Here is a 24979-nt window from a genome sequence, read left to right as displayed (position 1 = left end):
ACCCCCATCCCTCCGTCTGGCAGGAGAAGGCGCGAGGACGGTCCGCCAGTTTTCAGTCACGGACGATTGTGTGTTGGTTCGTTCCATGCATTGTTACAATGTTGCTTTTCTTTTTGATTTATTACATTACCAATTTTTCAAATGTTAATTTTCTCACTGTGCTTAAAAATCATTAAAAAACCGGCCTGATTATGTGGCATATGGTACGCCGCGGGTTGGCTAGTTCACTATAATAGCAGTTAGAGCAACTACATTCATATTTAGTATGGTGTTTCCTTAATCTAAAAATATGTTATGCCCTCTTTCTTTTAACTATATCGAATGCTGACTCATAAATATTAAAACTGTTTTTTTGTTTCTAAAAGTAAATACGAGAGTAATACCATTAAGAGAAGCTCGGATTCTTGCCTCATGATTGGAGGAAGCCATATTAATATCATACTTTAGGGTTACATGGTAAATCAACTTTACTAGTTTTTCAACAAAAGCAATGTGACAGAGGACTGATGCAAATGCTGGGGGTGTGACGTGGAAGGCAGGAGGTGTAGAAGGCTGCGTGCATGGAAGGCCGAGTCTGCGACCTGCAGCAGGATACAATTGAGAAGGGTCTAGCTGTAGCCCACAATACCTATGATGTTAGACACGGAACACCCTTCATATCACGGGACACCCTTTGATGTCAGTTTCGATACGCCAATCATTGTTTTTGTCGGCATTTGAAGGAATGGTGGACTTTGAATAAATCTTTATGAAAGCTTATTGAGGATAAAAGAATAAGATTGGGTTTGAAATCAAGATGACATTGAGTTTGTTGCAAATTTTATTAATATTAGATAATATCATACTTTACTGGTAGGGTACGAATTATACCAGAGTGTATTAAAGATGTTGTTTGAATCGACTTTCAGGTGCCGTGCAATACTAAGCGCTCTTAGAAAGTATTAAATGACAAGCAGGTCCGTTTGTGTAGCGTATTGCAACAGGGCTCTTCAGAATACTCAATTTGGAAAAGTAAATCCACAGATTCAGCTCTCGATTATTATTATTTATAAGTATTATTATATGTAATTGTCCATTGTTGAGTATAATTGACCATAGCTAAGTGTAATGGATCGTAATCAAATATACTGTATCTGTGACTGCGATTAAGTACTTATAATTGCTCTGCCCTATAATCGTCATGTATATCATGTATGCTAGTTAATCAGAAGCAAAATTTATCAGTAACCTGGTATTTCAGAAAGAGCACAAGTTTCTAAGACAAACACAGATAATAGTGGATATACTATTTTTTCCTCGTATAATAATGTTACTAGTCAAAAGTTTGAATACATTTTGGTAATTTAGATCTTTTTTCATAGTTCTATATATATTTACAGTACATAATGGAAAATTTTAACAAGTAGCTACAAACAAAGGTCAAGTGCTACAGCAATATTCAATTACCTCCTGTTCAAGAAAATTAGAATCTAGACAATGGGGAAAAGAACAGCCAGTTATTTTTTATTATTATTATTATTACTATTATTATTATTATTATTATTATTATTATTATTATTATTATTATTATTATTTTGTAAAATTCTTTCAATGATAGTATAGTTTGTTTAAACTCTTAAAACAATATTCAACATCTCATATTTACCTCTCCTGCATTCTTTCAAAATACTGCTTTAGAAGGGTTTTTTTTTATTTAAATAAAGTGAATGTTTGTTCTTGTGCATCTTTGTCAGTTTTAAGAACTTTATATCTATTTTTATTTTATATTCACCAGAGACACATAAGTACAGTGCATCCGGAAAGTATTCACAGCGTATCACTTTTTCCACATTTTGTTATGTTACAGCCTTATTCCAAAATGGATTCAATTTATTTTTCTTCCTCAGAATTCTACACACAACACCCCATAAAGACAACGTGAAAAAAGTTTACTTGAGGTTTTTGCAAATTTATTAAAAATAAAAAAACTGAGAAATCCCATGTACATAAGTATTCACAGCCTTTGCTCAATACTTTGTCGATGCACCTTTGGCAGCAATTCCAACCCTTAAGTCTTTTTGAATATGATGCCACAAGCTTGGCACACCTATCCTTGGTCAGTTTCGCCCATTCCTCTTTGCAGCACCTCTCAAGCTCCATCAGGTTGGATGAGAAGCGTCGGTGCACAGCCATTTTAAGATCTCTCCAGAGATGTTCAATCGGATTCAAGTCTGGGCTCTGGCTGGGCCACTCAAGGACATTCACAGAGTTGTCCTGAAGCCACTCCTTTGATATCTTGGCTGTGTGCTTAGGGTCGTTGTCCTGCTGAAAGATGAACCGTCATCCCAGTCTGAGGTCAAGAGCGCTCTGGAGCAGGTTTTCATCCAGGATGTCTCTGTACATTGCTACAGTCATCTTTCCCTTTATCCTGACTAGTCTCCCAGTTCCTGCTGCTGAAAAACATCCCCACTGGAGACTACTGAATTGGAATAGAGTAGAAAGTCAAGTGTTTTCACCTATAATTGCCCAAACTTTTATATAAAATGCATGTATTTTTGAAAATGTTGACTGAATTATTTATGCCAGTACATTGAATAGTATCAAATTTAGTGTACCATTCTTCAAATTTATTCAATGAATGGCTTCATAGTCTTGCTTTTGTGGAGTGTATTTTTTGGACTGTTTTCCTTGTTCTTCAAAGATCAGTTTCATCTGTGGCATTAGGTAGCATTAACTGAATTTGCAGGTCAGCATATTTATGGTTATGTGTAGTTGTTAGAAAATTGGAATGTATTAAAATTATAGAAATACTACATGATTGATTTGCAGAAATGCATAATATTTAATAATCTGTATTGCTGTGTCTTGTAGCATGGAAAATGTGGTTGGCACAAAGGCACAACCCTGCCAGGTACTGTGTGTAGTGAAATGATTCTTAGCGGCTCAAACACAGCAAATCTTTTAAAGGTAAGGATTCTGTTTTTCCTTTTCAGTATCATTCAGTCATCAATCAGTCTAGAGAGGAGTGATTGTTTCATTAAGGTAAACACTTTAAATTATGTATAACCTTTTACATGTAGCATTACTATTGCAATATGTTTAGGTGAATGTTTTAGTAGCTTTTAAAGCATGCTTACTAAATTGGGAACAATTAAATTACCTATTATTTGAAATGATGAATTTGGCCTTCACAAGTGACTGTATTGTGGTAATTGGACTATCTTTGTCTTTCAGGTACTCACTTAAGTACAATTTCCTGTAGACGTACAGATTGAATTGAAATGGGTCTTACAGCAAATATATTAGTAAATAAAAATGTTTGCTTTTTTCACTTAAGAGCACTTAGTCATTTTGAATTATTCATGCACTTTCTGAATGGTTTTTAACTAGACACGACGTTCCCTTGAAGACGAACTGCTGTGGTTGCACACTGGAATTTATTTTTTCTTTTTTACTCCACCTCATGAATACACGGAGTACAGTAAAGGAAAAAAGCCAGAGAAATTAATGGAGCTAAGCATTCCTATGACAAGCTTTGGTCATATTGGTGGGTTTATTTCATAAGCCAATGTGACTGTAGTTTGAGTGAAAGTGGAGTTAATGTGTTGATATTCCAAATAAAATACTTCACACTCTGTATTGTTTTATTTTTCACAAAAAAAAGTCTTCATTGATCAAAAACATCCTGACTACTTGTGACCGACTTGTTGGGACAGAACACAGGCCAAGAATTCTTGATATGGATGAGGATGAAGGAACACACACAAGTGGAAAATTAGACCAAAGGGGAGTCATGCCTTCCTAGTTATTTACTTTTGACTGCATGAAGGATATGCTCTCATATCTTGATGAGATACGGCATAAAAAAAAAAAAGTTCCCATCACTTGCTGCTGTTAGGTTGTTATGTTTTGTTTTAATTTTGTTAACCTTCAAAATTTCCACTGTAAAGAAAGGAGGGGATGGACTGGCTCTCTGACCTGGTTCAGTAATTCCTTGTCTTCTCAAAAGACCTATACAGTATAGTGGATGGAGGACACAGGTGGATGTCCTGACTGGGATTGTGTGCTTTATTAATTTAAAATATATTCATATTTAACCTGAAACTTCTATGTGTGGTTGTGTCTAGGGTTTGGGTGCTAAAATGCCCCCCACAGGTTACACTCCCCTATGTGGTAGTTATAACAATGAGCTTTGTGTTTTGATACATCACTTTAACTTTCAAGACCGAGACTGTTGGCTTGCAAGTTCAAGATGGGAGTCGAATTAAAAGCAAACATTAGCTGGGACAAAAATGCAGCTCCTGGGAGTGAATATGAGAACCACTGTATGAAACAATACCATGTTATAAATGAGGATAATTAATATATACTATGTGTGTGTGTGTATTGTTTTATCTTGGTAGAGTAATATATATATTGCTTTACTTTCCCCTATTGTATTATTAATATGTAGCCTTAGAATGCCTAATCTCACAAATTTACCACTGTATATAACTTATCCCCACCTTCCCTTCTATATCTATAACCTCAGGCAATTAGATGTAGTAAAAAGACAAGCAGGAGTTAAGTTACACATAAAATAATGTATTACTGATAATATTCATAAATAATAACAAAATGCAAAGTACATTTGAATATTGGCAACCATACAACCTGATCAAATGGTGATGTGTAATTCAGGTGGCACGCAGACTTGTAGTTACTTAATGTCTCTAGTTAAGGCATCATTGGTGCTCAGCTTTCAGCCACATGTCTGTTCAATATGGCTGCTGAGCTGTGCTCTTCATTGTGTTGTCTTCATCATCACAGGTTAGCAAGAGAGATGCTTCTTCATCATATGTTGGTTAGAGAGAGAGAATGTGGTTGAGCAAGCAAATTTATAGGTTTTCTGTCCAACCCCTCCACCCAATCCAGACAGCCATATCTCAGACCAATGGGTGGACTAGATCATCTGATCTCCTGCCCCAAAACCATATGTTAAACATCCTGGGTTCCTTGCAGGGCGTTGAAAGACTTTAGCAGAGAAATATTCATCAAACTGGTTTAAGACACATCCCCCCAAATCCTGTCATAAAATTACAAAGAGACAGTCGTAAAAAGGGGGCAAACACAACTACCTCTCACCAACGTAACACTAAATTACATTGGTTTGTCTAAATTATAAATAAAGACATACAAAACATTTATCAAGTTATATGCAAAATCTCACGTCACAACGTGTGTGTGTGTGTGTGTGTGTGTATATATATATATATATACTGTATACAGTATGAGAGAGAGGGAATATATGTTTGTTTCATGATTTACATCTCTTATAATGTTGAAAATGTGCTTATCTGTTTGTTCCTCTTTTTCACGTCCATAACAGTCTGTGCTGATGACACACAACTGCACTTATCAATAGCACCTGATGACACCGACTCTCTTGATTCAATAACACAATGTCTTACTGGTGTTTCTGAATGGATGAATAGTAATTTTCTCAAACTAAATAAAGAGAAAACTGAAATTTTAGTAATTGGCAATAATGGATTCAGCGAGGTTATCAGAAATAAACTTGATGCACTAGAGTTAAAAGTTAAGACGGAAGTAAAAAATTTAGGGGTAACCGTTGACTGTAATCTGAATTTTAAATCGCATATTCATCAGACCACTAGGATTACTGTAACGCACTCCTCTCAGGACTACCCAAAAAAGACATTAATCATTTGCAACGAGTGCAGAATGCAGCTGCTAGAATCCTAACTGGGAAAAGAAAATCCGAGCACATTTCTCCAGTTTTGATGTCACTACGCTGGTTACCTGTGTCATTCAGAATTGACTTTAAAATACTGCTTATGGTTTATAAAGCCTTAAATAATCTCGCTCCATCTTATATATCGGAATGCCTGACGCGTTATATTCCAAATCGTAACCTTAGATCTTCAAAGGAGTGTCTCCTTATAATTCCAAAAGCTAAACTTAAAAGAAGTGGTGAGGCGGCCTTCTGCTGTTATGCACCCAAAATCTGGAATAGCCTGCCAATAGGAATTCACCAGGCTGATACAGTAGAGCACTTTAAAACACTGCTGAAAACACATGACTTTAACATGGCCTTTTTATAACTTCACTTTAACTTAATCCTGATGATCTGTATGTTCAATTCTTCATAATAACTGTTCACAGTTGCTCCAAAATCCATACTGACCCCTACTCTCTCTTCTGTTTCTTTTTCCGGTTTCTTTGTGGTGGCGGCCTGCGCCACCATCACCTACTCAAAGCATCATGATGCACCAACATTGATGGACTGAAAGCCAGAAGTCTACGTGACCATCATCATCAGGTCCTTCCATGAGAACCCTAAATACAAAGAGGACTGTTTGACTTATGTTAGGTAGATTGCCCAGAGGGGACTGGACGGTCTCTTGGTCTGGAACCCCTACAGATTTTATTTTTTTCTCCAGCTTTTGGAGTTTTTTTTTTGTTTTTTCTGTCCACCCTGGCCATTGGACCTTACTTATTCTATGTTAATTAATGTTGACTTATGTTTATCTTTTATTGTGTCTTATATTTCTCTATTCATTTTGTAAAGCACTTTGAGCTACATTTTTTTGTATGAATATGTGCTATATAAATAAATGTTGATTGATTGATTGATTGTGCTGCATGTGATAACTCATTTTAGAACTAACTACACTCACTCAGACTTTTTACTAACTTTGAACTTAGTACAAACATTGCTCCACTTCACCATGTCCATGATGCATACTGGTATAGCAGTTAAGTCTTATACTCCATATCATCTTGGCACATCTGAATAATGTAAAAGCTGCTCTTACAGAGGTATGTTTATAGACAATAGCTTAGAATTCAACACTGTTGTGCCAAAAGAACTGGATTTTGGACTTTATAGTGAGCAGACCTCGGCCTTGCAGATTGTCAGCATAGTATCCTCTATGCTCACCTCAAACCAGGCAAACTATGGGGTAGTGTGCTAATCCCCCGGTGTGACTGTGTGTTCGGACACCACACCAGCTCCATCATTAAAAATGCTACCGACATCACCATCATAGGCCTGATCACCTGATCTGTCTGCTTGACTCAGCGGTCCAAGGACAATCTAACCTTTCATGCCCAAAAATTAAGGAGCAGGTCATAGACTTCAGAGGACGGATCATGCTGTGGTTTGTTTTTATGGGGTGCTGTGGAAATGGTGAGCTTGTTTAAATTTTGTGCAGTAACAATCATTGATTAATTGAGGAGGGAACAGCATGGTTTGCCTATTGCCAAGTTCACCAATGCCTTCCTGAGATGTCTCACAGGTGCTGTCTGGAGTCCATCTTCACTGGCGACATCACATCCTGGTAGGGCACACATGCTTGGGTCACTGCAGAGGGTGATGAAAGCCACAAAATATTACTGGCACCCAGCTGCCTTCTGTCCAGGCAGGTTATCTAAAAGACAATCTGCTACGACTATTACACACTCAGCCATTCTGTACAGCTGTTTTTCTTGCTCCTGCCTTCTGGCAAATAGTAAAGAACCAGTGGCGCTCAGTATGGCTTCAGAGAAAGTGTTTTAGTTGTGGAATTACTGAACAGCCAATGGTAATTACAAACATTGTAAGAAAAAAACTATGTATAAATATGTGAAATACAACACAATATATAGCTATACTGTACATTGTATTCTATTTATATTGTTTGTGTTTTATTATATTATCACTGTTCTGGAGAGACATGTAAGTAACAATACAATTATACTGTATGCACAAGACAATAAATACTATATATTTAATGATGAGATCACCTCGGGATGATTCCCTGCTGAATGGACACTGGAACTAACCAACTATTTATTATTATTATTAGTAGTAGTGGTAATAGTATTTGATATTTATCTATATATACAAAATTCTTTTCGCGTTTGAAACGGAAATTACGTATGACCACAGAACATATTATAATACAGGAACTAATCACTTTGTTTGTGGACACCTTTTTTATATCATCTTTATGAATCGTTATTATTTGTGTGAGAGTTACTTTACTGATATTGAAAAGAAGTAAACACAAACATGGCGATCTATCCCATAGAAGTCCGCCCCACGTCGCCCTCTCCCAGCCCTCCTCTCTGGACTCCAGTGCTGAGACGTTCACCGCCAGGCGCGTTCTGACAGAGAAGTTTTATTTATTCATCCACGTGACTGTCGCGGAAACTGCCACATTATAACTTTTTTTTAATTGGCAGTACTTGATAGTAGAAGAAATGAGGAAAACAGCTTTGCGTCTTTCTACTTTTTAACTGTGCCGAGCTGTAAACAATGTGAAGATGACACCGCCTTCAGCGGCAAAGGGTCGTGAGAAGAAAGTGGACGCTGGGACACACGGAATGTCGGGCTGCTCTACCGGGTCGAGAGCTTGTCACTACCCGATCTGCGGTGCCTACCTGATTTGTGCGTGCATACGCACACATGCGCAAGCATGTGCAGAACTTTACTATTATGACCCTACCTGATCTGCGTTTTTTTACTTTGCGACACGAGTCCCCATCCGATTTGTCTTGCGCACGCGCTCTCTGCTTAATTAAAATTCATTTCACGACACTGCCCAATTTGTTCTGCACATGTCTAATGTTTTACAATACACGTCACTCATCAGGTCTGACTTGTACTTGCGAGTCATTTTTGTGTTGTCGTTTCTCCGTCTGTAAGTGGACTTGTTAATGGAAAAGATGGCAACTTTTGAATTTTATAACGTCTTGGAAGATGTGTCGCAAGAAAAATTTAACTCCAATCGAATGAAGAGGGAGCGAAATTAAATGTGATGTGTGTCTGTGAAGTTTATGATGGACACGTACAGCTTTTTGTAAGTACATCACTTTTAGTTAAACCACTTCGTAATCTCGTGGTTTAATCGTAAAAATCGGAATTTTCCGTGTTTGGGTTAATGGATTAATAGATGTATGTCATTTATTTCGTAACACCCTATTAGCATTTGATGGTGTGTTTCTTTTAACATTTGTCCACATTTTTTATCTTAAAGAGCGAACGGCGTGCTAATTGTTAAGCAAAACTATGTAATCGAGGTGTCGCATTAGGAATAGAATTAGGAGTGCTGGACTGACACTCGACCGGTGTAAAGTGTGCCCTCCAAAGCCATCGGTATTTTTTTTTATTATGTTGATATCAGATTACATCAATCCAATAGTTTTTCCATAATAAAGTTAACAAATTATAATGATGAAGGCTATATTACATACAAGAGTAGCAATAACTAAGTTATTACAAGAAAGCAGGATGCAGATAATAGAATTACAAATTGTTAATGGATTTCTTTAACCTTATTTAGTAGAAAAAAAGGTTGAAAACAGGCAATTTTAAAATTTATATCCAAAGCCATCAGAGAAATGTGGTGTGCGTCTGATGTGGCACAGTGACAGGCTGGGCACCTGCTGTTGTCATGTGTTATAAGCTTATAGAAGTACACATAAATACATTTAAATGAATATAATGGAGAAGGCTTACTCCTTAGAAATAACTAATTTCTTATTGCTGCAGTTAGAGAAACAATGCCCCTTTATTGAATTTTTTTTCTTAAGCCCTACAGGATGCCCGGTGGTAACCAGCCTTCCATGTGGCAGAACAGATGCCAGTGTACCCGTATTCTGAGACACAACTGGTTGTTCTTTTCTTCTGTTTTTAAGATTTCCTGTTCAAGATGATGTGCAGTTCATGTTAAATTTGCTATTTCTACAGGTAAGACTACTGAGGCTTTCAGTTTCAAAAATAATTTTGAAACAAAGACTGCTTCGTTTATTTTGCAGGATGAATATTTTCATTATGGTCAACTAATGTGGAACTAAAATGAATACTGTATACCGTAATGTTAAGTTGTACTGCATGCACGGTTCCGATCGGGCCGTGCCATAAAGTGGATTTTTTTGTTTTTAATTTTTTTTCATTAAGCGCCGGCGGTGTGCATCACTACCTGGTTCCCGTTGCCAGCCCGATCTGCGTGCGCATGCGTATTGAAAGGCTACGTCATCACACAACAGCAACATTTATTTATATAGCACATTTTCATACAAACAGTAGCTCAAAGTGTTTTACATAATAAAGAATAGAAAAATAAAAGACACAATAAGAAAACAAAATAAGTCAACATTAATGAACATAGAATAAGAGTAAGGTCCAATGGCCAGGGGGGACAGAAAAAAACAAAAATAAACCTCCAGACGACACACTTTACGGTGCTGCCCAATCTATTTAACTCATGCGTGAACCCTTTACGACATGTTAGGCTTTCAATACGCCTGCGCAAGCAAATCGAGTGGCACGCAGATCGGGAAGCGACAGTCCACAGCAATGCCACTCGCAATATGGCGGCGAGTTGACGTTCTATGCTGCTGGTCATGCGGCATCTAGTAATTCTATGTCTGGAGGAACTCGCTTTACTGTCACGTGAGCCTATGTCGGCTTCGGACTGACGTCATCTAACGCGACAGCTATTGTAGCCACGCTGCGTCTGTCTCGCTTTGTGAAGCACTAAGGACGGAATACTGTTACTGAGTGAGACAGAAGTGTGAACAAGTTCAGAAAGAATCCCATCGCCAAGAGGCAGACAGTAAGTGCTCTGAGTTTTGGGGATGCATTTTATGGATTTGTGAGTTTTCATTCGCTCCATTACAATCGCCGCGCGCGACTTGAGTGAGTGGCGAGTTCGTGTTCGTTAGACCTCTGTCGAACTTTGCTGGAGTGAATCCTCATGCGGTCACTCGCGCGATGTTTCTGTTGATTTGTATCTGCGGTTCACTTCACGTGGCTGAGTCTCAAATTTTTTAATCGTACCGCCCAGTCACATCGCTGGCGCCTATTCATTCCTCTCCATGTGTTCCTTTTGTCGATTTCTTCTCGAATCGCAGACATCGAGGAGACGGCCATTCCACACGTACGGCGCTTTGATTTCTGCCTTTTGTTTCTCTTTTATTTCTCCGTGGTGTCCAGTTCAAACAAAGTCGTGGAGGTGGTGACCGGCCGGCCATTAAAAGAACAGTAAGGAGTCAAAATCGTAAAAGTGAAAAACGAACTGGAGTCCATGACCGTGGAGAAGAGTCTTAGAGAATACGTGCAGATAACAAATACTAAGATATAGTGAGCGAAAACGGCAGTGCTGCCATGAAGTAACTCGCCTTTAAGAGTATAAATTATATGCTCTTAACTGGTAAAGGTTAGCAATCAGTATCTGTATTTACACGCCTGGCATCAAACCTGCCTAATCCAACGCAGACATTTACATGCATTGCTTGAATGGACACTTAAATGTGTGTCTTTTTCCCATTTAAACTATATCAAATATGATAAACTTCCATTGTTCTGTAATGCCTGTTAGTGAGCATTGGAGAAATTAATAGAGATTTATGGTTTGTGTTACTACCTTACAGTTCTGTCAGAATGAATTTGAATCTCAGCCTGTTTTTTTAGTCTCTATGCAGTTTCCATGTCTGCTCTTTTATTCGTATTTTCTCCACTTCTCTAAAGATGCTCCGCTTTAGCGGCCTGGCAAATCTAACTTGTCTTGGTGTGGTTGTGGACTTGAATGTGAGTGTACCCTATGTTGGTCTATAGCTGGCTCCTGCCCTGTACTGGTACTCTGGTTTTCTTCAATACCCCAATAACTTCTATTAGTGTTTGTTTTGCACTGGACCACAGTGGTGAGGTGGAAGTTAAGGTCCATTTGTATACTTATACATGTGACTTTCATACAGACCCAACCAGGCTGTGTGGGTCACCCCATGTGCCACTCTTATATGAACACCACTGTCAGGACTGGCATCCCTCTTCTGGCTAAGGCCCACTTTCATTTAATTAGAATATTCATGAAGGTCAATAATGAGCCGCATTTACTCTTTGCCAACACCCCCGCCCCTACCCCCAAGTTTAGGGTTACCCATAGCAAACTGGTCCGTCAGAAGCACACATGGAGCGTTAAGAAAGACTGATGCAGTCAAGGCCTCCACCATGCCAGTCTTACAATTCTGGGAGGTGCTGCTGTTTAATAGGAGTTTATTAATGTGTTAAGTACTAAAATGTTTGTGATGTGTGCAGGGTGTACTTAAACAAGATGAAGCTGATAAACTTGAAACTTGATTCAAAGTTGTTGATAACAAAGTTGTTTTGAAGAAAGTTTTTGTCCTGGAGCATGTCAGATATTCCCAATACTATCCAATTGCAGAGCCACAGCACCATACGTCACCGCAGTTATATGTCTATGGTTACAGACCCGGAAGTGACGTGTCTGTCGTTTCAGGACTGACTTCGTAAAATTACTTTTGGATGGTTTCGGCAGGTCTCGGCAAAGACCGGAAAGTAACATCGGGTGAGGGACCCGTTCAGAAATGAAGCAATAAAAATGAGAAGGAAAAAAAATTACATCAAACCAAATAATACGCATCATTGTGAAGTTCAGAGGGTTTCTGCCATCACGTTGTGTCATACATCAAACTAAACAATACGGGTTGTTTCTGTGAAGTATTAATATTAACATTTACGTTTTGTTCGGGTCTGTGGGAACCATTTAACATGTCGACAAAATTAAAATCATCATTCATGAAACGAAGTATACAATATAATTTTAATGTTTGCACAACGTTAGAGTATAGTAAAACGTTAATAATAAAAGTGATTGTTTTTAAAAATGTACTGTGCATGTGTGCAATATTGTTCTAAACCAATTTAAAATTGACATTTAAGCAAATCTAATATTTTTGAATATGTGAAGAAAATGGCAATACATTTTCTAAACTGAATTATGCAATATTATAATTGCATTATATAGAACTACTGTAGTTTTTGTGACTTATTATAAACGATGGGCCATCAAAAGAAAAAAAATAAAAATACTAATAAGAACACAATTTATTTCTATAGCACCCTGCCCAAAATTCAGAAAGAACAACAGGACCGATATAACATTGGCTACAAATAATATCTTCAGTAAATAAAGATAAATACAGGATACACAAAACATTCAAATAGAATAAAAGACAATAATGCAAACTAAAATACAACATCTAATACTACAAAAAAAATCTTGAACAAATAACATAAATTGTGATTAAAAATTCAAACCCCGAGTACCTGGACAGACAGAGGGGGTAAACTGAAAGAAGGGGCCGAATGTCAGGTCAGTTTAATGTCCTCCTAAACAAATGAATGGAGTCAGGTGATGTCATTAACTTTGGGAGGTCAGTCCACAGTCAAGACGCTATATACAGCTGAAAGCCCTGCTGTCACCCACAGAGTGCAGGTTAGTGGGGGGCACAGAATGAGAGGACCTTAGTGGGCAGGTCAAGAATAGAATTTGGTTTTCAATCCTGTGAGACTCAGGGAGCAGTGAAGGTGCAGCAGGATGGCTGGGATGTGCTCGCTGTTGGTGGTCCGTGTCAGGACTGTTGCAGTTGAGTTTTGGATCAGCTGGAGCTGTGATATAAAAATAGAAGGGGCACCTGCTAGTAGTGATTTACTATAAATAATGTGGGATGTGATAAAAGCGGGGACAAAATTCTCAGCATTTGAAAAGGAGAGGAATGAGCAAACATAAGGAATGTGAAATAAGAAAAGCGGGAATCAAAGTAACACCGAGATTCTGAGTTATGTTGCAATTTAATTTTAAAGTTTTGCTCTGTTCAGGTTTTAATTTAATTTCACTGAGGCAAGTTGTGAGCTGAGAAAGCTGCGATGAAGTGTTACTTTTAACACTGAAATACAGTAATCCCTCCTCGATCGCGGGGGTTGCATCCCAGAACCCCCCGCGATAGGTGAAAATCCGCAAAGTAGAAACCATTTGTTTGTATGTATGGTTATTTTTATATATTTTAAGCCCTTAGAAACTCTCTCACACTGTTTATAAATATTCTCCGCACAGTTATAGAGTAAACCCTCCTTTATCGCGATTAATCCACTCCAGACAGATAAATGAATTTCCAAGAAGTAGGATTCTTTATTTATAAGTCTAATATTTTCGCATTTAGAGCATTGAAAACCTGTTTACGATCTTCTAAATACGTTTTTTTAACATTATTAGAGCCCTCTAGACATGAAATAACACCCTTTAGTCAAAAGTTTAAACTGTGCTCCATGACAAGACAGAGATGACAGTTCTTTCTCACAGTTAAAAGAATGCAAACATATCTTCCTCTTCAAGGTGCGCGTCAGGAGCAGAGAATGTCAGAGAGAGAGAGTAATGTAAACAATCAAAAATCAATAGGGCTTGTGCGCTTTTAAGTATGCAAGCACCTCGCGATAAAGCGAGGGATCACTGTAGATCTAAGCATCATCTGCATAAAAAAGAGAAGCCAGTCTAAAGCTAGGAATAACATGCTCAAGGGGAAACATAGAGATATGGAAGAGCAGAGGATGTCATTTCATTAACAAAGGGAAGTCAGATGGTGGAACTCCTGTGAGAAATTAAGGCGTGAGGCTCGCCCTGGACATGACATAAGCTGCATGGCCACAACGCCATATGCAATAACTTTTACACAAACTGGGACAGCAGCTCCTCAAGAGAAGGTAACAATGCTTAGCACGATAAGGAAAAATAAGCCAGAGCTCTCATCTCAAATGCTGGCCACACAGAAGACGCCAGTGAAGACCTTCACGTTTGTCTAAACAAATGACACATCCTTGGTGCACAATGTGATCTGCAAAGGGATAGGAGATTCCATGGCCAGAAATGATAATGGACTATAATGCTACAAAAAGAAGAGTGGAGACTTTAGATAAAACATTACGCTGGATGCTGGCCACAGGCAATGTTTTCAACATACTGAACATCTCAGAAAAAAAATACGTTTGTCATCTCGACAACCTTGAACCGAGACTGGAACAGGGAGAAGGAGAGGAGCAGGGTAAATCATTGGCAACATCTCGCATGCTACTGGGACGACGTGCCAAAGATCCCAGCATATACAGCCATTGTGAAGATTCAACAGTCCAATCCACAGGAAAACCAATGACGTCACCTGTAGTGTGCATGCATAGTGAGTGTGTTTGTGTGTCTCACTGTGTTATTTTGGCCCGCTAAACTCTACAGTTATTACAGTATTGTGTAGATAATGAAAATATTCAGTTCTGCTTGATAAACAAATAGAATGTGATCTGAGGGTAAAGAGTAAACAGGTTATTTATATTGCTTGTTAAAATAAAGTAACCATCTGATTTAAAAAAAAAAACAAAAAAAAAGTCCCTCAATAGTACATACGTATCAAAAATGTAGTCCTAAGTTGAGATTCAACACAATTATTTTTCATGCCTATCAAAGAGAAATTAAAATATGATGTTTGTAAAGAACTGCATTTGTTAAGGACTGAAGTGTGGGGCTATCTAAAACTATCATTGAGTGTATTTCAGTAATTTATGTAGTGACTTATAAAACCACAATATTACATTAAAATATACAGCTCAAAAGAATTAAAGGAACCCTTTTTAATGAGAGTATAGCATAAAGTCAATGAAACTTCTGGGCTATCGATCTGGTCAGTGAAGTAGCAGAGGGGCTTGTTCAGCAGTTTCAGCTGCTTTGGTGCACTAGAGGGGCAGCAATGAGATGACCCCCAAAACAGGAATGAATGGTTTAACAGGTGGAGGGAGGCCACTGACATTTTTCTGTCTTCATCTGTTTTGTCACTTGTTTTGCATTTGGCTACGGTCAGTGTCACTACTGGTAGCATGAGGCCATACCTGGACCCTACAGAGCTGGCACAGGTAGTCCAACTTCTCCATGATGGCAGGCACATCAATATGTGCCATGCCAGAAGGTTTTCTGTGTCTCCCAGCACAGTCTCAAGGGCATTGAAGAGATTCTAGGAGACCTGGACAGGGCCAGAGAAGATCCTTAACCCATCAGAAGGACTGGAGGAACAGAATGAGCACTGGCAGAACATACAAAATTATCTCCATCAGGCGGGCCACTGGTGTGAATGTCTCTGAGCAAACAAGCAAACAATCAGAAACAAACTTCATGAGGGTGGCATGAGGGCCTGACATCCTCTAGTGGGCACTGTGGAGATCAATTGGCATTTGCCATAGAATACCAGAATTGGCAGTCCACCACTGGCACGCTGTGCTTTTCACAGATGAAAGCAGGTTCATCCTGAGCACATGTGACAGATGTGAAAGGGTCTGGAGAAGCTGTGGAGAACGTTATTCTGCCTGTAACATTGATCAGCATGATTGGTTTGGTGTGGGTTCAGGGATGGTCAGTCTGGGGAGGCATATCCACAGGGAGATGCACAGACCGCTACAGGTAAGACAACGGTCCCTTGACTGCCATTAGGTATCGGGATGAAATCCATGGATCCATCGTCAGACACTATGTAGCTTATGTCATGTCCAGGGCAACCCTCATGCCTTTATTTATAATACTGTATAATAATTAAGTTGTCTTAATTTTTATAATAATATAAACTTCTATCTCAGCTCCAGGGGCCTTATGTATAAACGGTGTGTACGCATAGAAATGTTGCGTAAGAATGTTTCCACTCACGTTGTATAAAACCTAAACTTGGCGTAAAGCTACTAACATTTACACGGTAGCTAATACCCTGTCATACGCAAGTTCTGCGCTTGGTTTTGCCGACTGGCAGCACCCAGCGTCAAAGCAGTGCTACTGTTCTTGTGTAGTTTCCCATTTTTTTTTTTCAGATTCACATCCCTGACACAGCTTTATAAATACACTGAAATTAACTGCATATTGTTTATTAGTTTAAGGCATCTGATTGTAATTAACCTGTAACAATATAATGGTCCACGGAATGGTCAAACTATTCCAAATACCATAACTGCCTTAGCGTTGCTACCCTCACTGCACCACCTTTTTCTTTTTTCAGCTGCTGCCATTAGGGGTTGCCACATCGGACCATATTACTCTCACCACACCACTCGGAGTATTTATATCCCTGTATCTGAATGTGAATCACAGCTCTACAGCAGCTGATTGGAAAGAAAATTATCATTATACAGCATCAAGCACACGCTGCCATTCGCTATTTGAACTGGTCTCATCCGACCAACGCTTCAGAGCCCTTCCTGTTCGGACCTCGTGGTTCACAAACAGTTTCATCCCAAGAACTATACACACACTCAGTCAATCCATTAATGCTCCTTGTAGAACTGTTTGTACTTGCAAGTTTCAGTGAGGTAATTGTACTTATGATACAGTTATAATATTGCACAACTTGAGCCACTTTATAAAGCGCATATTTACATATGATGATGATATCATTTTTAAGATGAAATGCAGCAAAATATATTTATTATATTATACAGATAAAACTTTAACTACACAGTGGCGCAGCGCTAGCGAGTAATTTGAGCTTCGTTCACCGTTTTTTCTTGCCTCACTCTGTATTCTTGCTGTGGCTGGCGCGACACTGGAAGAATAGATGAATAGAATAATTAAACATAACGAATATATTTCAGTGTTCCTTAAAAGTTTTGAAGAATCTGTGTTCTAAGCTTACAGATGGCTTAATGTCTATTACAAAGCTGATTGTGTGCCAATTGGGTATTTAGAGGAAGAAAAGTAAGGACAGGAATTGGGGGTTAGTACATTTGAAAAAGACAATATTGCTGTAGTAAAGCATTTCATCGAAGGTCACGCATGGCGCAGCAAGCATCTTGCATAAGACATGAACAATCACTGCGCCACCATGTTCCCATGTTTAATAACATGATTTAACTCCTATCATCATGAAAATATCACGTATACTTGGATTCTGCGTAATGGATTCTGTGTCCTGACGGAGGAAGAGAAAGCCTGTTTAAGAATAGTGATTTACACACACAGAGCACATAGAAGATCAAATACAAAACAAAGCATTTAATGTGCTACTTTAGTTACGATGGGATTTGAGAAACTATTAAATTAAATGATTTTAAGATGAAGTTTATGATGTTCTACTTTAATGAAAAAATAAACTACGAGATTAAAGTTGACATTTCGTGCTTTTTTCACACTGTGTGCCTTTTTTCTCTGTACCCTAATAAGCTTTCATATGACACTCAGACAGTGGGCTACGACTCGCCTTTTCACGGCGACTTTGATTTCTGTCAACTTTTTCTATTTTGTGCACTGTGCGACTTTGTGAACTTAAGCTTTCGAGTTTCTCCGACACGTTATGTCACTCTATCAACTTCCTTTTGTTGTTTATTCCACTGTTTAAACCAACAAATAGTATGTTTTTCTTTGCCTCCTCTTGGTATTCGCTGAAATTCACATCTTCACAGAACACTGAGCTTATGGGCTATTTATATTGATTTGCATATTCAAAGAGCCGTAATTCTGGGAGGAGACGGGGCGGGACAGCAGGCGCGTTACTTTTCACGCTGACCGGGATTTATGGAGCGGAAGAACCTACAAGTTGGCAAAGATTTATGCATCTGGATTTTTTTGTGCATAAGTACATTTCCGCTTTTGTGCTTATGTCCTGTTATAGTGCGAATTCTATGCACGGCGTTATGCATGAGGTCCCAGGTAATTCAAAACTGACATGAATCACCAACAGCGAGCACACCCCAGCCATCCTGCTGCACCTTCACTGCTCCCTGACTCTCACAGGATTGAATATCAAATTCTGTTATTAACCTGCCCACTAAGGTCCTCTCATTCTGTGCCCCACACTAACCTGCACTCTGTGGGTGACAGCAGGGCCTTCAGCTGTATATTGCGCCCTGACTGTTGAATGACCTCCCAAAATTAATGACATCAGCTGACTCCATTTGTTTTTTTAACCCATTTGTTTAGGAGGACATTAAACTGACCTGACATTCTGCCCCTTCTTTCAGTCTACCCCCTCTATCTGTCCAGTACTCAGGGTTTGCATTGTTATTACAATTTGTCATTTATTCAAGGTTTTTTTTGTAGTATTATATGTTGTATTTTAGTCTGCACTATTGTCTTTTATTCTATTTGAATGTTTTGTGTATCCTGTATTTATCTTTATTTACTGAAGATATTATTTGTAGTCATATAGGTCCTGTTGTTCTTTCTGAATTTTGGGCATAGGAAGTGTGCTATATAAATAGATTGTGTTCTTATTTGTATTTTTATTTTTTTTCTTTTGATGGCCCATCGTTCATAATAATAAGTGACAAAAACTAAAGCAGTTCTATATAATGCAATTAATATATTGCATAATTCAGTGTAGAATATGTATTGCCGTTTTCTTCACATTCATGTTTAAAAATATTAGATTGGCTTAAATGTTTATTCTAAATTGGTTTAGAACAGTATTGCGCACATGCATAGTACGTTTTAAAAAACGTAATCACTTTTATTATTAACGTTTTACTAAACTCTTACGTGGTGCAAACATTGTGATTATATTGTATAGTTTGTTTCATGATTATAAACGAAAAACTATTTTCAATTAACACAGATCTTGATAATTTTAGTTTTGCTGACGTTAAATGGTTCCCACAGACCCGAACACAACGTAAATGTTAATAGTGTATTTCACAGAAACGATCCGTATTGTTTAGCTTGATGTATGACACGACATAATAGCAGAAACCCTCTGAACTTCACAATGATTCATACTATTTGGTTTGATGTACTTTTTATCCTTCTCATTTTCATCGCTTAATTTCTGAACAGGTTCTTCACGCAACATTATTTTCCGGGCTTTGCCGAGACCTGCCGAAACCTTCCAAAAGTAATTTTACGAAGTCAGTCCTGAAACGACAGACACGTAACTTCTGGATCTGTAGCTGCGGTTCTACAACTGCGGTGACGTATGGTGCTGTGGCTCTGCAAGTGGATGCTTCTTGATTTGCCAACCACAGTCGCAGATCTCATCATCTGACCGCATTAATTTAAACAATTGTTACATTTAGCGATTGTGTGCTGACTATTCAGCAGAGTCATGCTCACCCCTGTTTCTAACAGCCAATAACATGCTGCTGGTGATGCCTGTGGTGCACACAGGGTTAACAGCTGTGCCCCTTTATTTTTTTTCCCCTTTTGTTTTGTTATCTCAAACATGAGAGGACAGAAAGAGGAGCATCTCTAATTTTTGTTAGATTCAAAACCTGCAGTTTCTTATTCCTCTTCACTTAACTCTATGCCTTCTACTTCAGGAAACATGCACTGGTTGTCTGCTCTCCTGCACACACAGTCTGCCCCTAAGACTAAAAACAAAATCAAACCTGTTTAAATTTATCTTAGTGAGTCGCAGGCTAGTTGAAGTCAGACATTGGGTGTCTCACATTAGGCGGCCATCTTTTCAGGGACACACCGCCAAACTGCCTCCATCTCGATAAGATTATGTAAATGAAGGCTGTGACTTGAATAATGGTTTGGGATTTTGCAAGGTTGGCGCAAGTTGACCATTAAGTTCCTCCTTCATATGCCCCTGTTTTTTAACATAATCCTGAAGCCTAACTTGTATAAAACTTCCTTAACATTAACTATTAACAAAATTCCAGGACCTTAACAGTATTGAATGTTTAATCAAAGCAGTGAATACTGTTGATACACAACTGTGTAAGATGGCCTCCTTTTTCTTCTACCCTGATGGACCCTCCTTTTATTCTTAAACTCATTTTGCACCAAATGTGACATGAAAAGTGATAAGTTACTGTCTAATTGCTATGAACTGTCTGACTTGACATCTGCTTTGACTAACAGGATGTTATAAAAACAAATCTTTAGATCTGAATGATGCAGTTTTAATGGAAACGATTCCTGTTTTTTTCTACAGAGAGAGAAAACTCTGCCATTTACTGTATCGTTTAAATGGATGTGAAAGAGGAGACGTGTGAGGCTGACCTGAATATCATAGAATTAAGGATCATAAATGTTAAGGAGGAAGACTGTGAATGGGAGACTGTACACCCTAAACAGGAGAGTCTGGACATTAAGGAAGAAGACACTGAACTGGGGTCAGTAAATATTAAGGAGGAGGATGAAGAGGAATGTGTCAGCACTGAGATGGACAGCTATAGGTGTATAGAGAGTCTCAAGGAAGATGCCCTTCGTTATGGACATCAAGATGGAGCTGTGACCGGGTTAGTCTCTTCTCTTAGCACACACTCTTCATCTCCGGAGTCTTCTATCAGTGTACAGTATGAATCATTACAGTCTGACACAAAGGGGTTTGAAGACGTTTTATCTTCTAGAACTGAGGAAGGTCAACCACCACCTAAGATGTCATCTAAAACAAGTAAGTGAAAAATAACAATCAGTATACGTGTTAGGGTCAGGGTTATGGGCCTGAAAATGCTGTCTTGTGCTTTTTTTAAAGAAACTTAGACAAACGTTCAAATTGTATTAAACACAGCAATTTCACTACATTTCACAGGGTTTAAGAATCTGCCCTTCTATTATTGCTTGTAACATTATTAAAAAAAAAACTCTTAAGTATGTCTTTGGTAAAAAAAAAGGTTTTGAACCCTTTGGAATTCCTTTTATTTCTGCAATAAGTCCTCCTAACTCTGTTGTCTGATCTTTAATTAAGTCCCTAAAACAGACAAACATGATCGTCTTAAACTAATAATAAACAATTAGACCCTTGTCATTCCTGAATACATTGTTTAAACCTGGAGACAGTCCAGTTTGTGACCCCGTCTTTAGAACCTTTCTGATCCTCCTTTAGCTGCAATGACCTTCACCAAACATTTCCTGCAGATGCTACTCAGGGTTCAATTTCTTGTCTGTTCATCATTTTGAAACTTTTCATTTCCTTGATGTCTTAGTGATTCCTTCTCTGATCAGTTAACTTCAGGTAAAGCCAATGAATCCTACGCCCTTCATTCTGATTGACCGGTCCAGAACACCAGCTTACTTTTATTAAAGCCTTTCTCTTGTAGATTTCTTCTTTTTGTTTCAACTGATTTGTCCTTTATATTACCTAACTTCTCTCAAGCTTTCACTATCATGACATCTCCAATCAGATGTCTTTGTGACAATTTTTAATTCAGTGCTACATTGATGATGTCATCCTGTCCTGGTCCTGCAGAAGCAAAAAAAGCCCTAAACTGTGATTCTACCATGAGGTGATAGCAATGGTGTGCAGTGATCTTTTACCTCTACACCACTGTGAAATGGGGCCACACACGTGATGACTTGAGGATTCAGGCATTCAAAAGACCCACACACCAGACCAGGGGTGACATTTATAAAATTAGCATGGAATTGAGCATGAAAATATGCACACACAAAAAATGGGAAAATGTGTTGGCCCAGAAAGAAATCAGATTTATAAACAGGATGTATGCACATTACTACAAAATTTACTTTTTATAAATCATAGTCACTTTTTGAATATGTATGTGAGCACAACTTTAATTGTCACCCTGTGTAAAAGGCACTATATAGCGCCCGACCCGGCACAGACCACGCAGAGGCAACGTGTACAAAACACACAGGCTTTTATTTTTCTTCAGCTGTGTGACACGTCTTCCCCGTGCCACACAGCCCAAACACAGTCTCCAAAGCACAAAGCACACAAAACTCACTTCTCCACCTTCTCTTCCACCACTCCTCCGCAAGCGTAGTCCTCCTCCTCCCAACCCTGGCTCGTTGAGTGGTGGTGGCTGGGGCCTTTTATAGCCCACCGGGAAGCATTCCAGGCGATTAACCACCTGGTCCTAATTGAACTTCCGGGTGGGGCTGAAAACTCGTCCAGCCAGGCTGTGGGAAGCAGGCAGCTCCCCCTAGCGGCCATGCTGGGCCCCAACCAAGCTGTGGAGGACTCCATCTCCCATGGAGCCCTGCGGGCGGTTGGGGAATCATCGTCGGCCAGGGAGGCTGCCACCAAGCGTCCCGGGAGGTATTGGACTGCCCATGGCGACTCCCCCGGAACAGAAGCAGCAGGGGCGTCCCTGCCGGGCATGGGACCCGGCTGTCCATCACACTTCCCCACCCTCAGATGAGGCTTGTGGGGCTCATCGGCCTGCCCCGCGAGGGCCGGTCCTCTCCAGGACAGGAGTCGGCATCCTTGGCTTCATGGCTGCGCCCTGTAAAAACATAATGAACAGGTCTGGGGTGCTGCCCGGCGTCCCTGCCACTCTGGCGTCCTCCTTGGACAACCCTCCAGACATGACCAGCGTGACCACAGGAATAACACAACCAACCCCTCCAGCTCGACCCTTGCGGGAACGGAAGCAGGCAGGAAACTCCTGCCCCTTTGCCCACTCCGGGAGGGCTTGTGAGGTGTTCGCCCCTCCGCAGTGTAGCCCTCCCGTACTGTCGCACTGTCGGGCTTACGCTGCACCTTGTCAGGAGTCCCCAACCTCTTTGTCCGGTCCTCCTCTTCCTCTGGGGTGCAGTGACGGTCTGGGTCCCCTTATGGGAAGAAGGGAGACCCTGTGCCGCTGCACCCCTTTAGACGACAGCGAGACCGTGCAGGCAGAGGGGACGGGGTTGTTTGGCAGCCAACATCCACCAGCTGCCTCTCCACACGTTCCTCTGCCACCGTGACGGTCCACACGGGGCGTCTTGTGTAGTGGGCGGGCGACCTGGCAAGCAGCACTGATCATATCCGCAGCCGTTGCGCCCGCCCCTTTCCTCTACGGCCCAGGCTTCACCTACCTGAACGCTGTGTCCTGCAAGCAGGAGGCTGGCGCCCCGTCTCTCCAGCCATTTAACAACGGCCGCCATCGGGCCCGATCTTCCAGTCCAAGTCCTCCTTCGTCTCCTGCAGGACCTGAAAAACCTTAACTAAGGACTGCAGAGGAAGGAGAACATGTTTCAACTCCTCTACAGCCAAGAAAAGTTAATGCGTTGGTCGGCGCTGGACTTGAAGTCCCCTTGTTTCCTCCCACCGCCCGCGAGCCAACAAGACCCTGCGGACCCTCCGCAGGTCCGTTTGGGAGTCCGAGAGGCTCGGGAGAAGGTCCGTCACCCCCGCCTGCGAACTGTCCTCGGCGGGGGGCTGACACACTCCCCTTTACCTGTTTCAGAGAGGAGCTCCTGCTCCTCTAGCTGAGTCACCGCATCGGGAAACTCCTCCGGTTTCTCCTCCTCCGGCTGACTGGCCGGCCCGAAGGGAAGACACAGCCCAGCCTCGCTCTCCCCGTCGCTCTCTGCGCCGTCACGCCACGAACAGAGGCCATCTGCCCACCAACAGGTGGTTCGTCCCTCGGGGTCCAGGAGGTAGGCTGACGCAAACGCGGAAAACCCTTCCTGTGGCCCTTCCCTCTTGAGCCCGTCACCTACCTCCGGTTGTGACCCGTGGAGCGGGCCGGCATGCCGGCGTCTGGAGGCTGGCTTCTGTGTCCGCCCGGCTTTCTTTTTCCCCATGGCGCGGTGCCTGTAGGTGGTTTTTTGCGGCCTCAGTTGCGCTGTGCTGTGCTGTGCTGTGCTGCGCTGGCTGGCTTGCTTGCAGCTGCGAGCGCGTTCTCTCAGCGCTGTGCTGCGCGTGTCCGCCCGGCAAGTCGTGCAGGCGCTGCGCCTCGCGCTGGCCTCGGTGGCGCGCTCTCGTCGGGAGCGTGCCCTGCTGCAGTCCAAAGGCCGCTCTCAGCGCTGTACTCACAATAGAACACGCTCGGCACTGCGGTGCGGTGTGCGCTCCTGCGCTGGGCTACACGTGCCCCCAGGTGTTGTGCCGGGCCGTTACACACAATTTTTATGCCGGTCCCGGTCCAAATGGAATCCTGCCGACTACGCCAGATGTAAAAGGCACTATATAGCGCCTGACCCGGCACAGACCACGCAGAGGCAACGTGTACAAAACACACAGGCTTTTATTTTTCTTCAGCTGTGTGACACGTCTTTCCCGTGCCACACAGCCCAAACACAGTCTCCAAAAGCACAAAGCACACAAAACTCACTTCTCCACCTTCTCTTCCACCACTCCTCCGCATAGCGTAGTCCTCCTCCTCCCAACCCTGGCTCGTTGAGTGGTGGTGGCTGGGGCCTTTTATAGCCCACCCGGAAGCATTCCAGGTGATTAACCACCTGGTCCTAATTGAACTTCCGGGTGGGGCTGAAAACTCGTCCAGCCAGGCTGTGGGAAGCAG

The 24979-nt window shown here is 40.8% G+C and overlaps 1 protein-coding gene across 1 annotated transcript in view; it reads left to right on the top strand.

Annotated features, from left to right (window-relative positions):
- Positions 1-10439: 10439 nt before the first annotated feature.
- Positions 10440-24979, top strand: part of LOC120534735 (zinc finger protein 287-like) — a 52454-nt gene continuing 37914 nt past the window's right edge. The window contains exons 1-2 of the mRNA XM_039762319.1: positions 10440-10583; positions 20719-21180. Of these exons, the coding sequence (XP_039618253.1) occupies positions 20754-21180 (427 nt within the window). The 5' untranslated portion in view covers positions 10440-10583; positions 20719-20753. The remainder of the gene's footprint in view (positions 10584-20718; positions 21181-24979) is intronic.

The sequence above is a fragment of the Polypterus senegalus genome, chromosome 8 (genome assembly GCF_016835505.1).
Source record: "Polypterus senegalus isolate Bchr_013 chromosome 8, ASM1683550v1, whole genome shotgun sequence".
In the NCBI taxonomy this organism is placed as follows: Eukaryota; Metazoa; Chordata; class Cladistia; order Polypteriformes; family Polypteridae; genus Polypterus; species Polypterus senegalus.
This window is presented reverse-complemented; position numbering and strand designations above follow the sequence as displayed.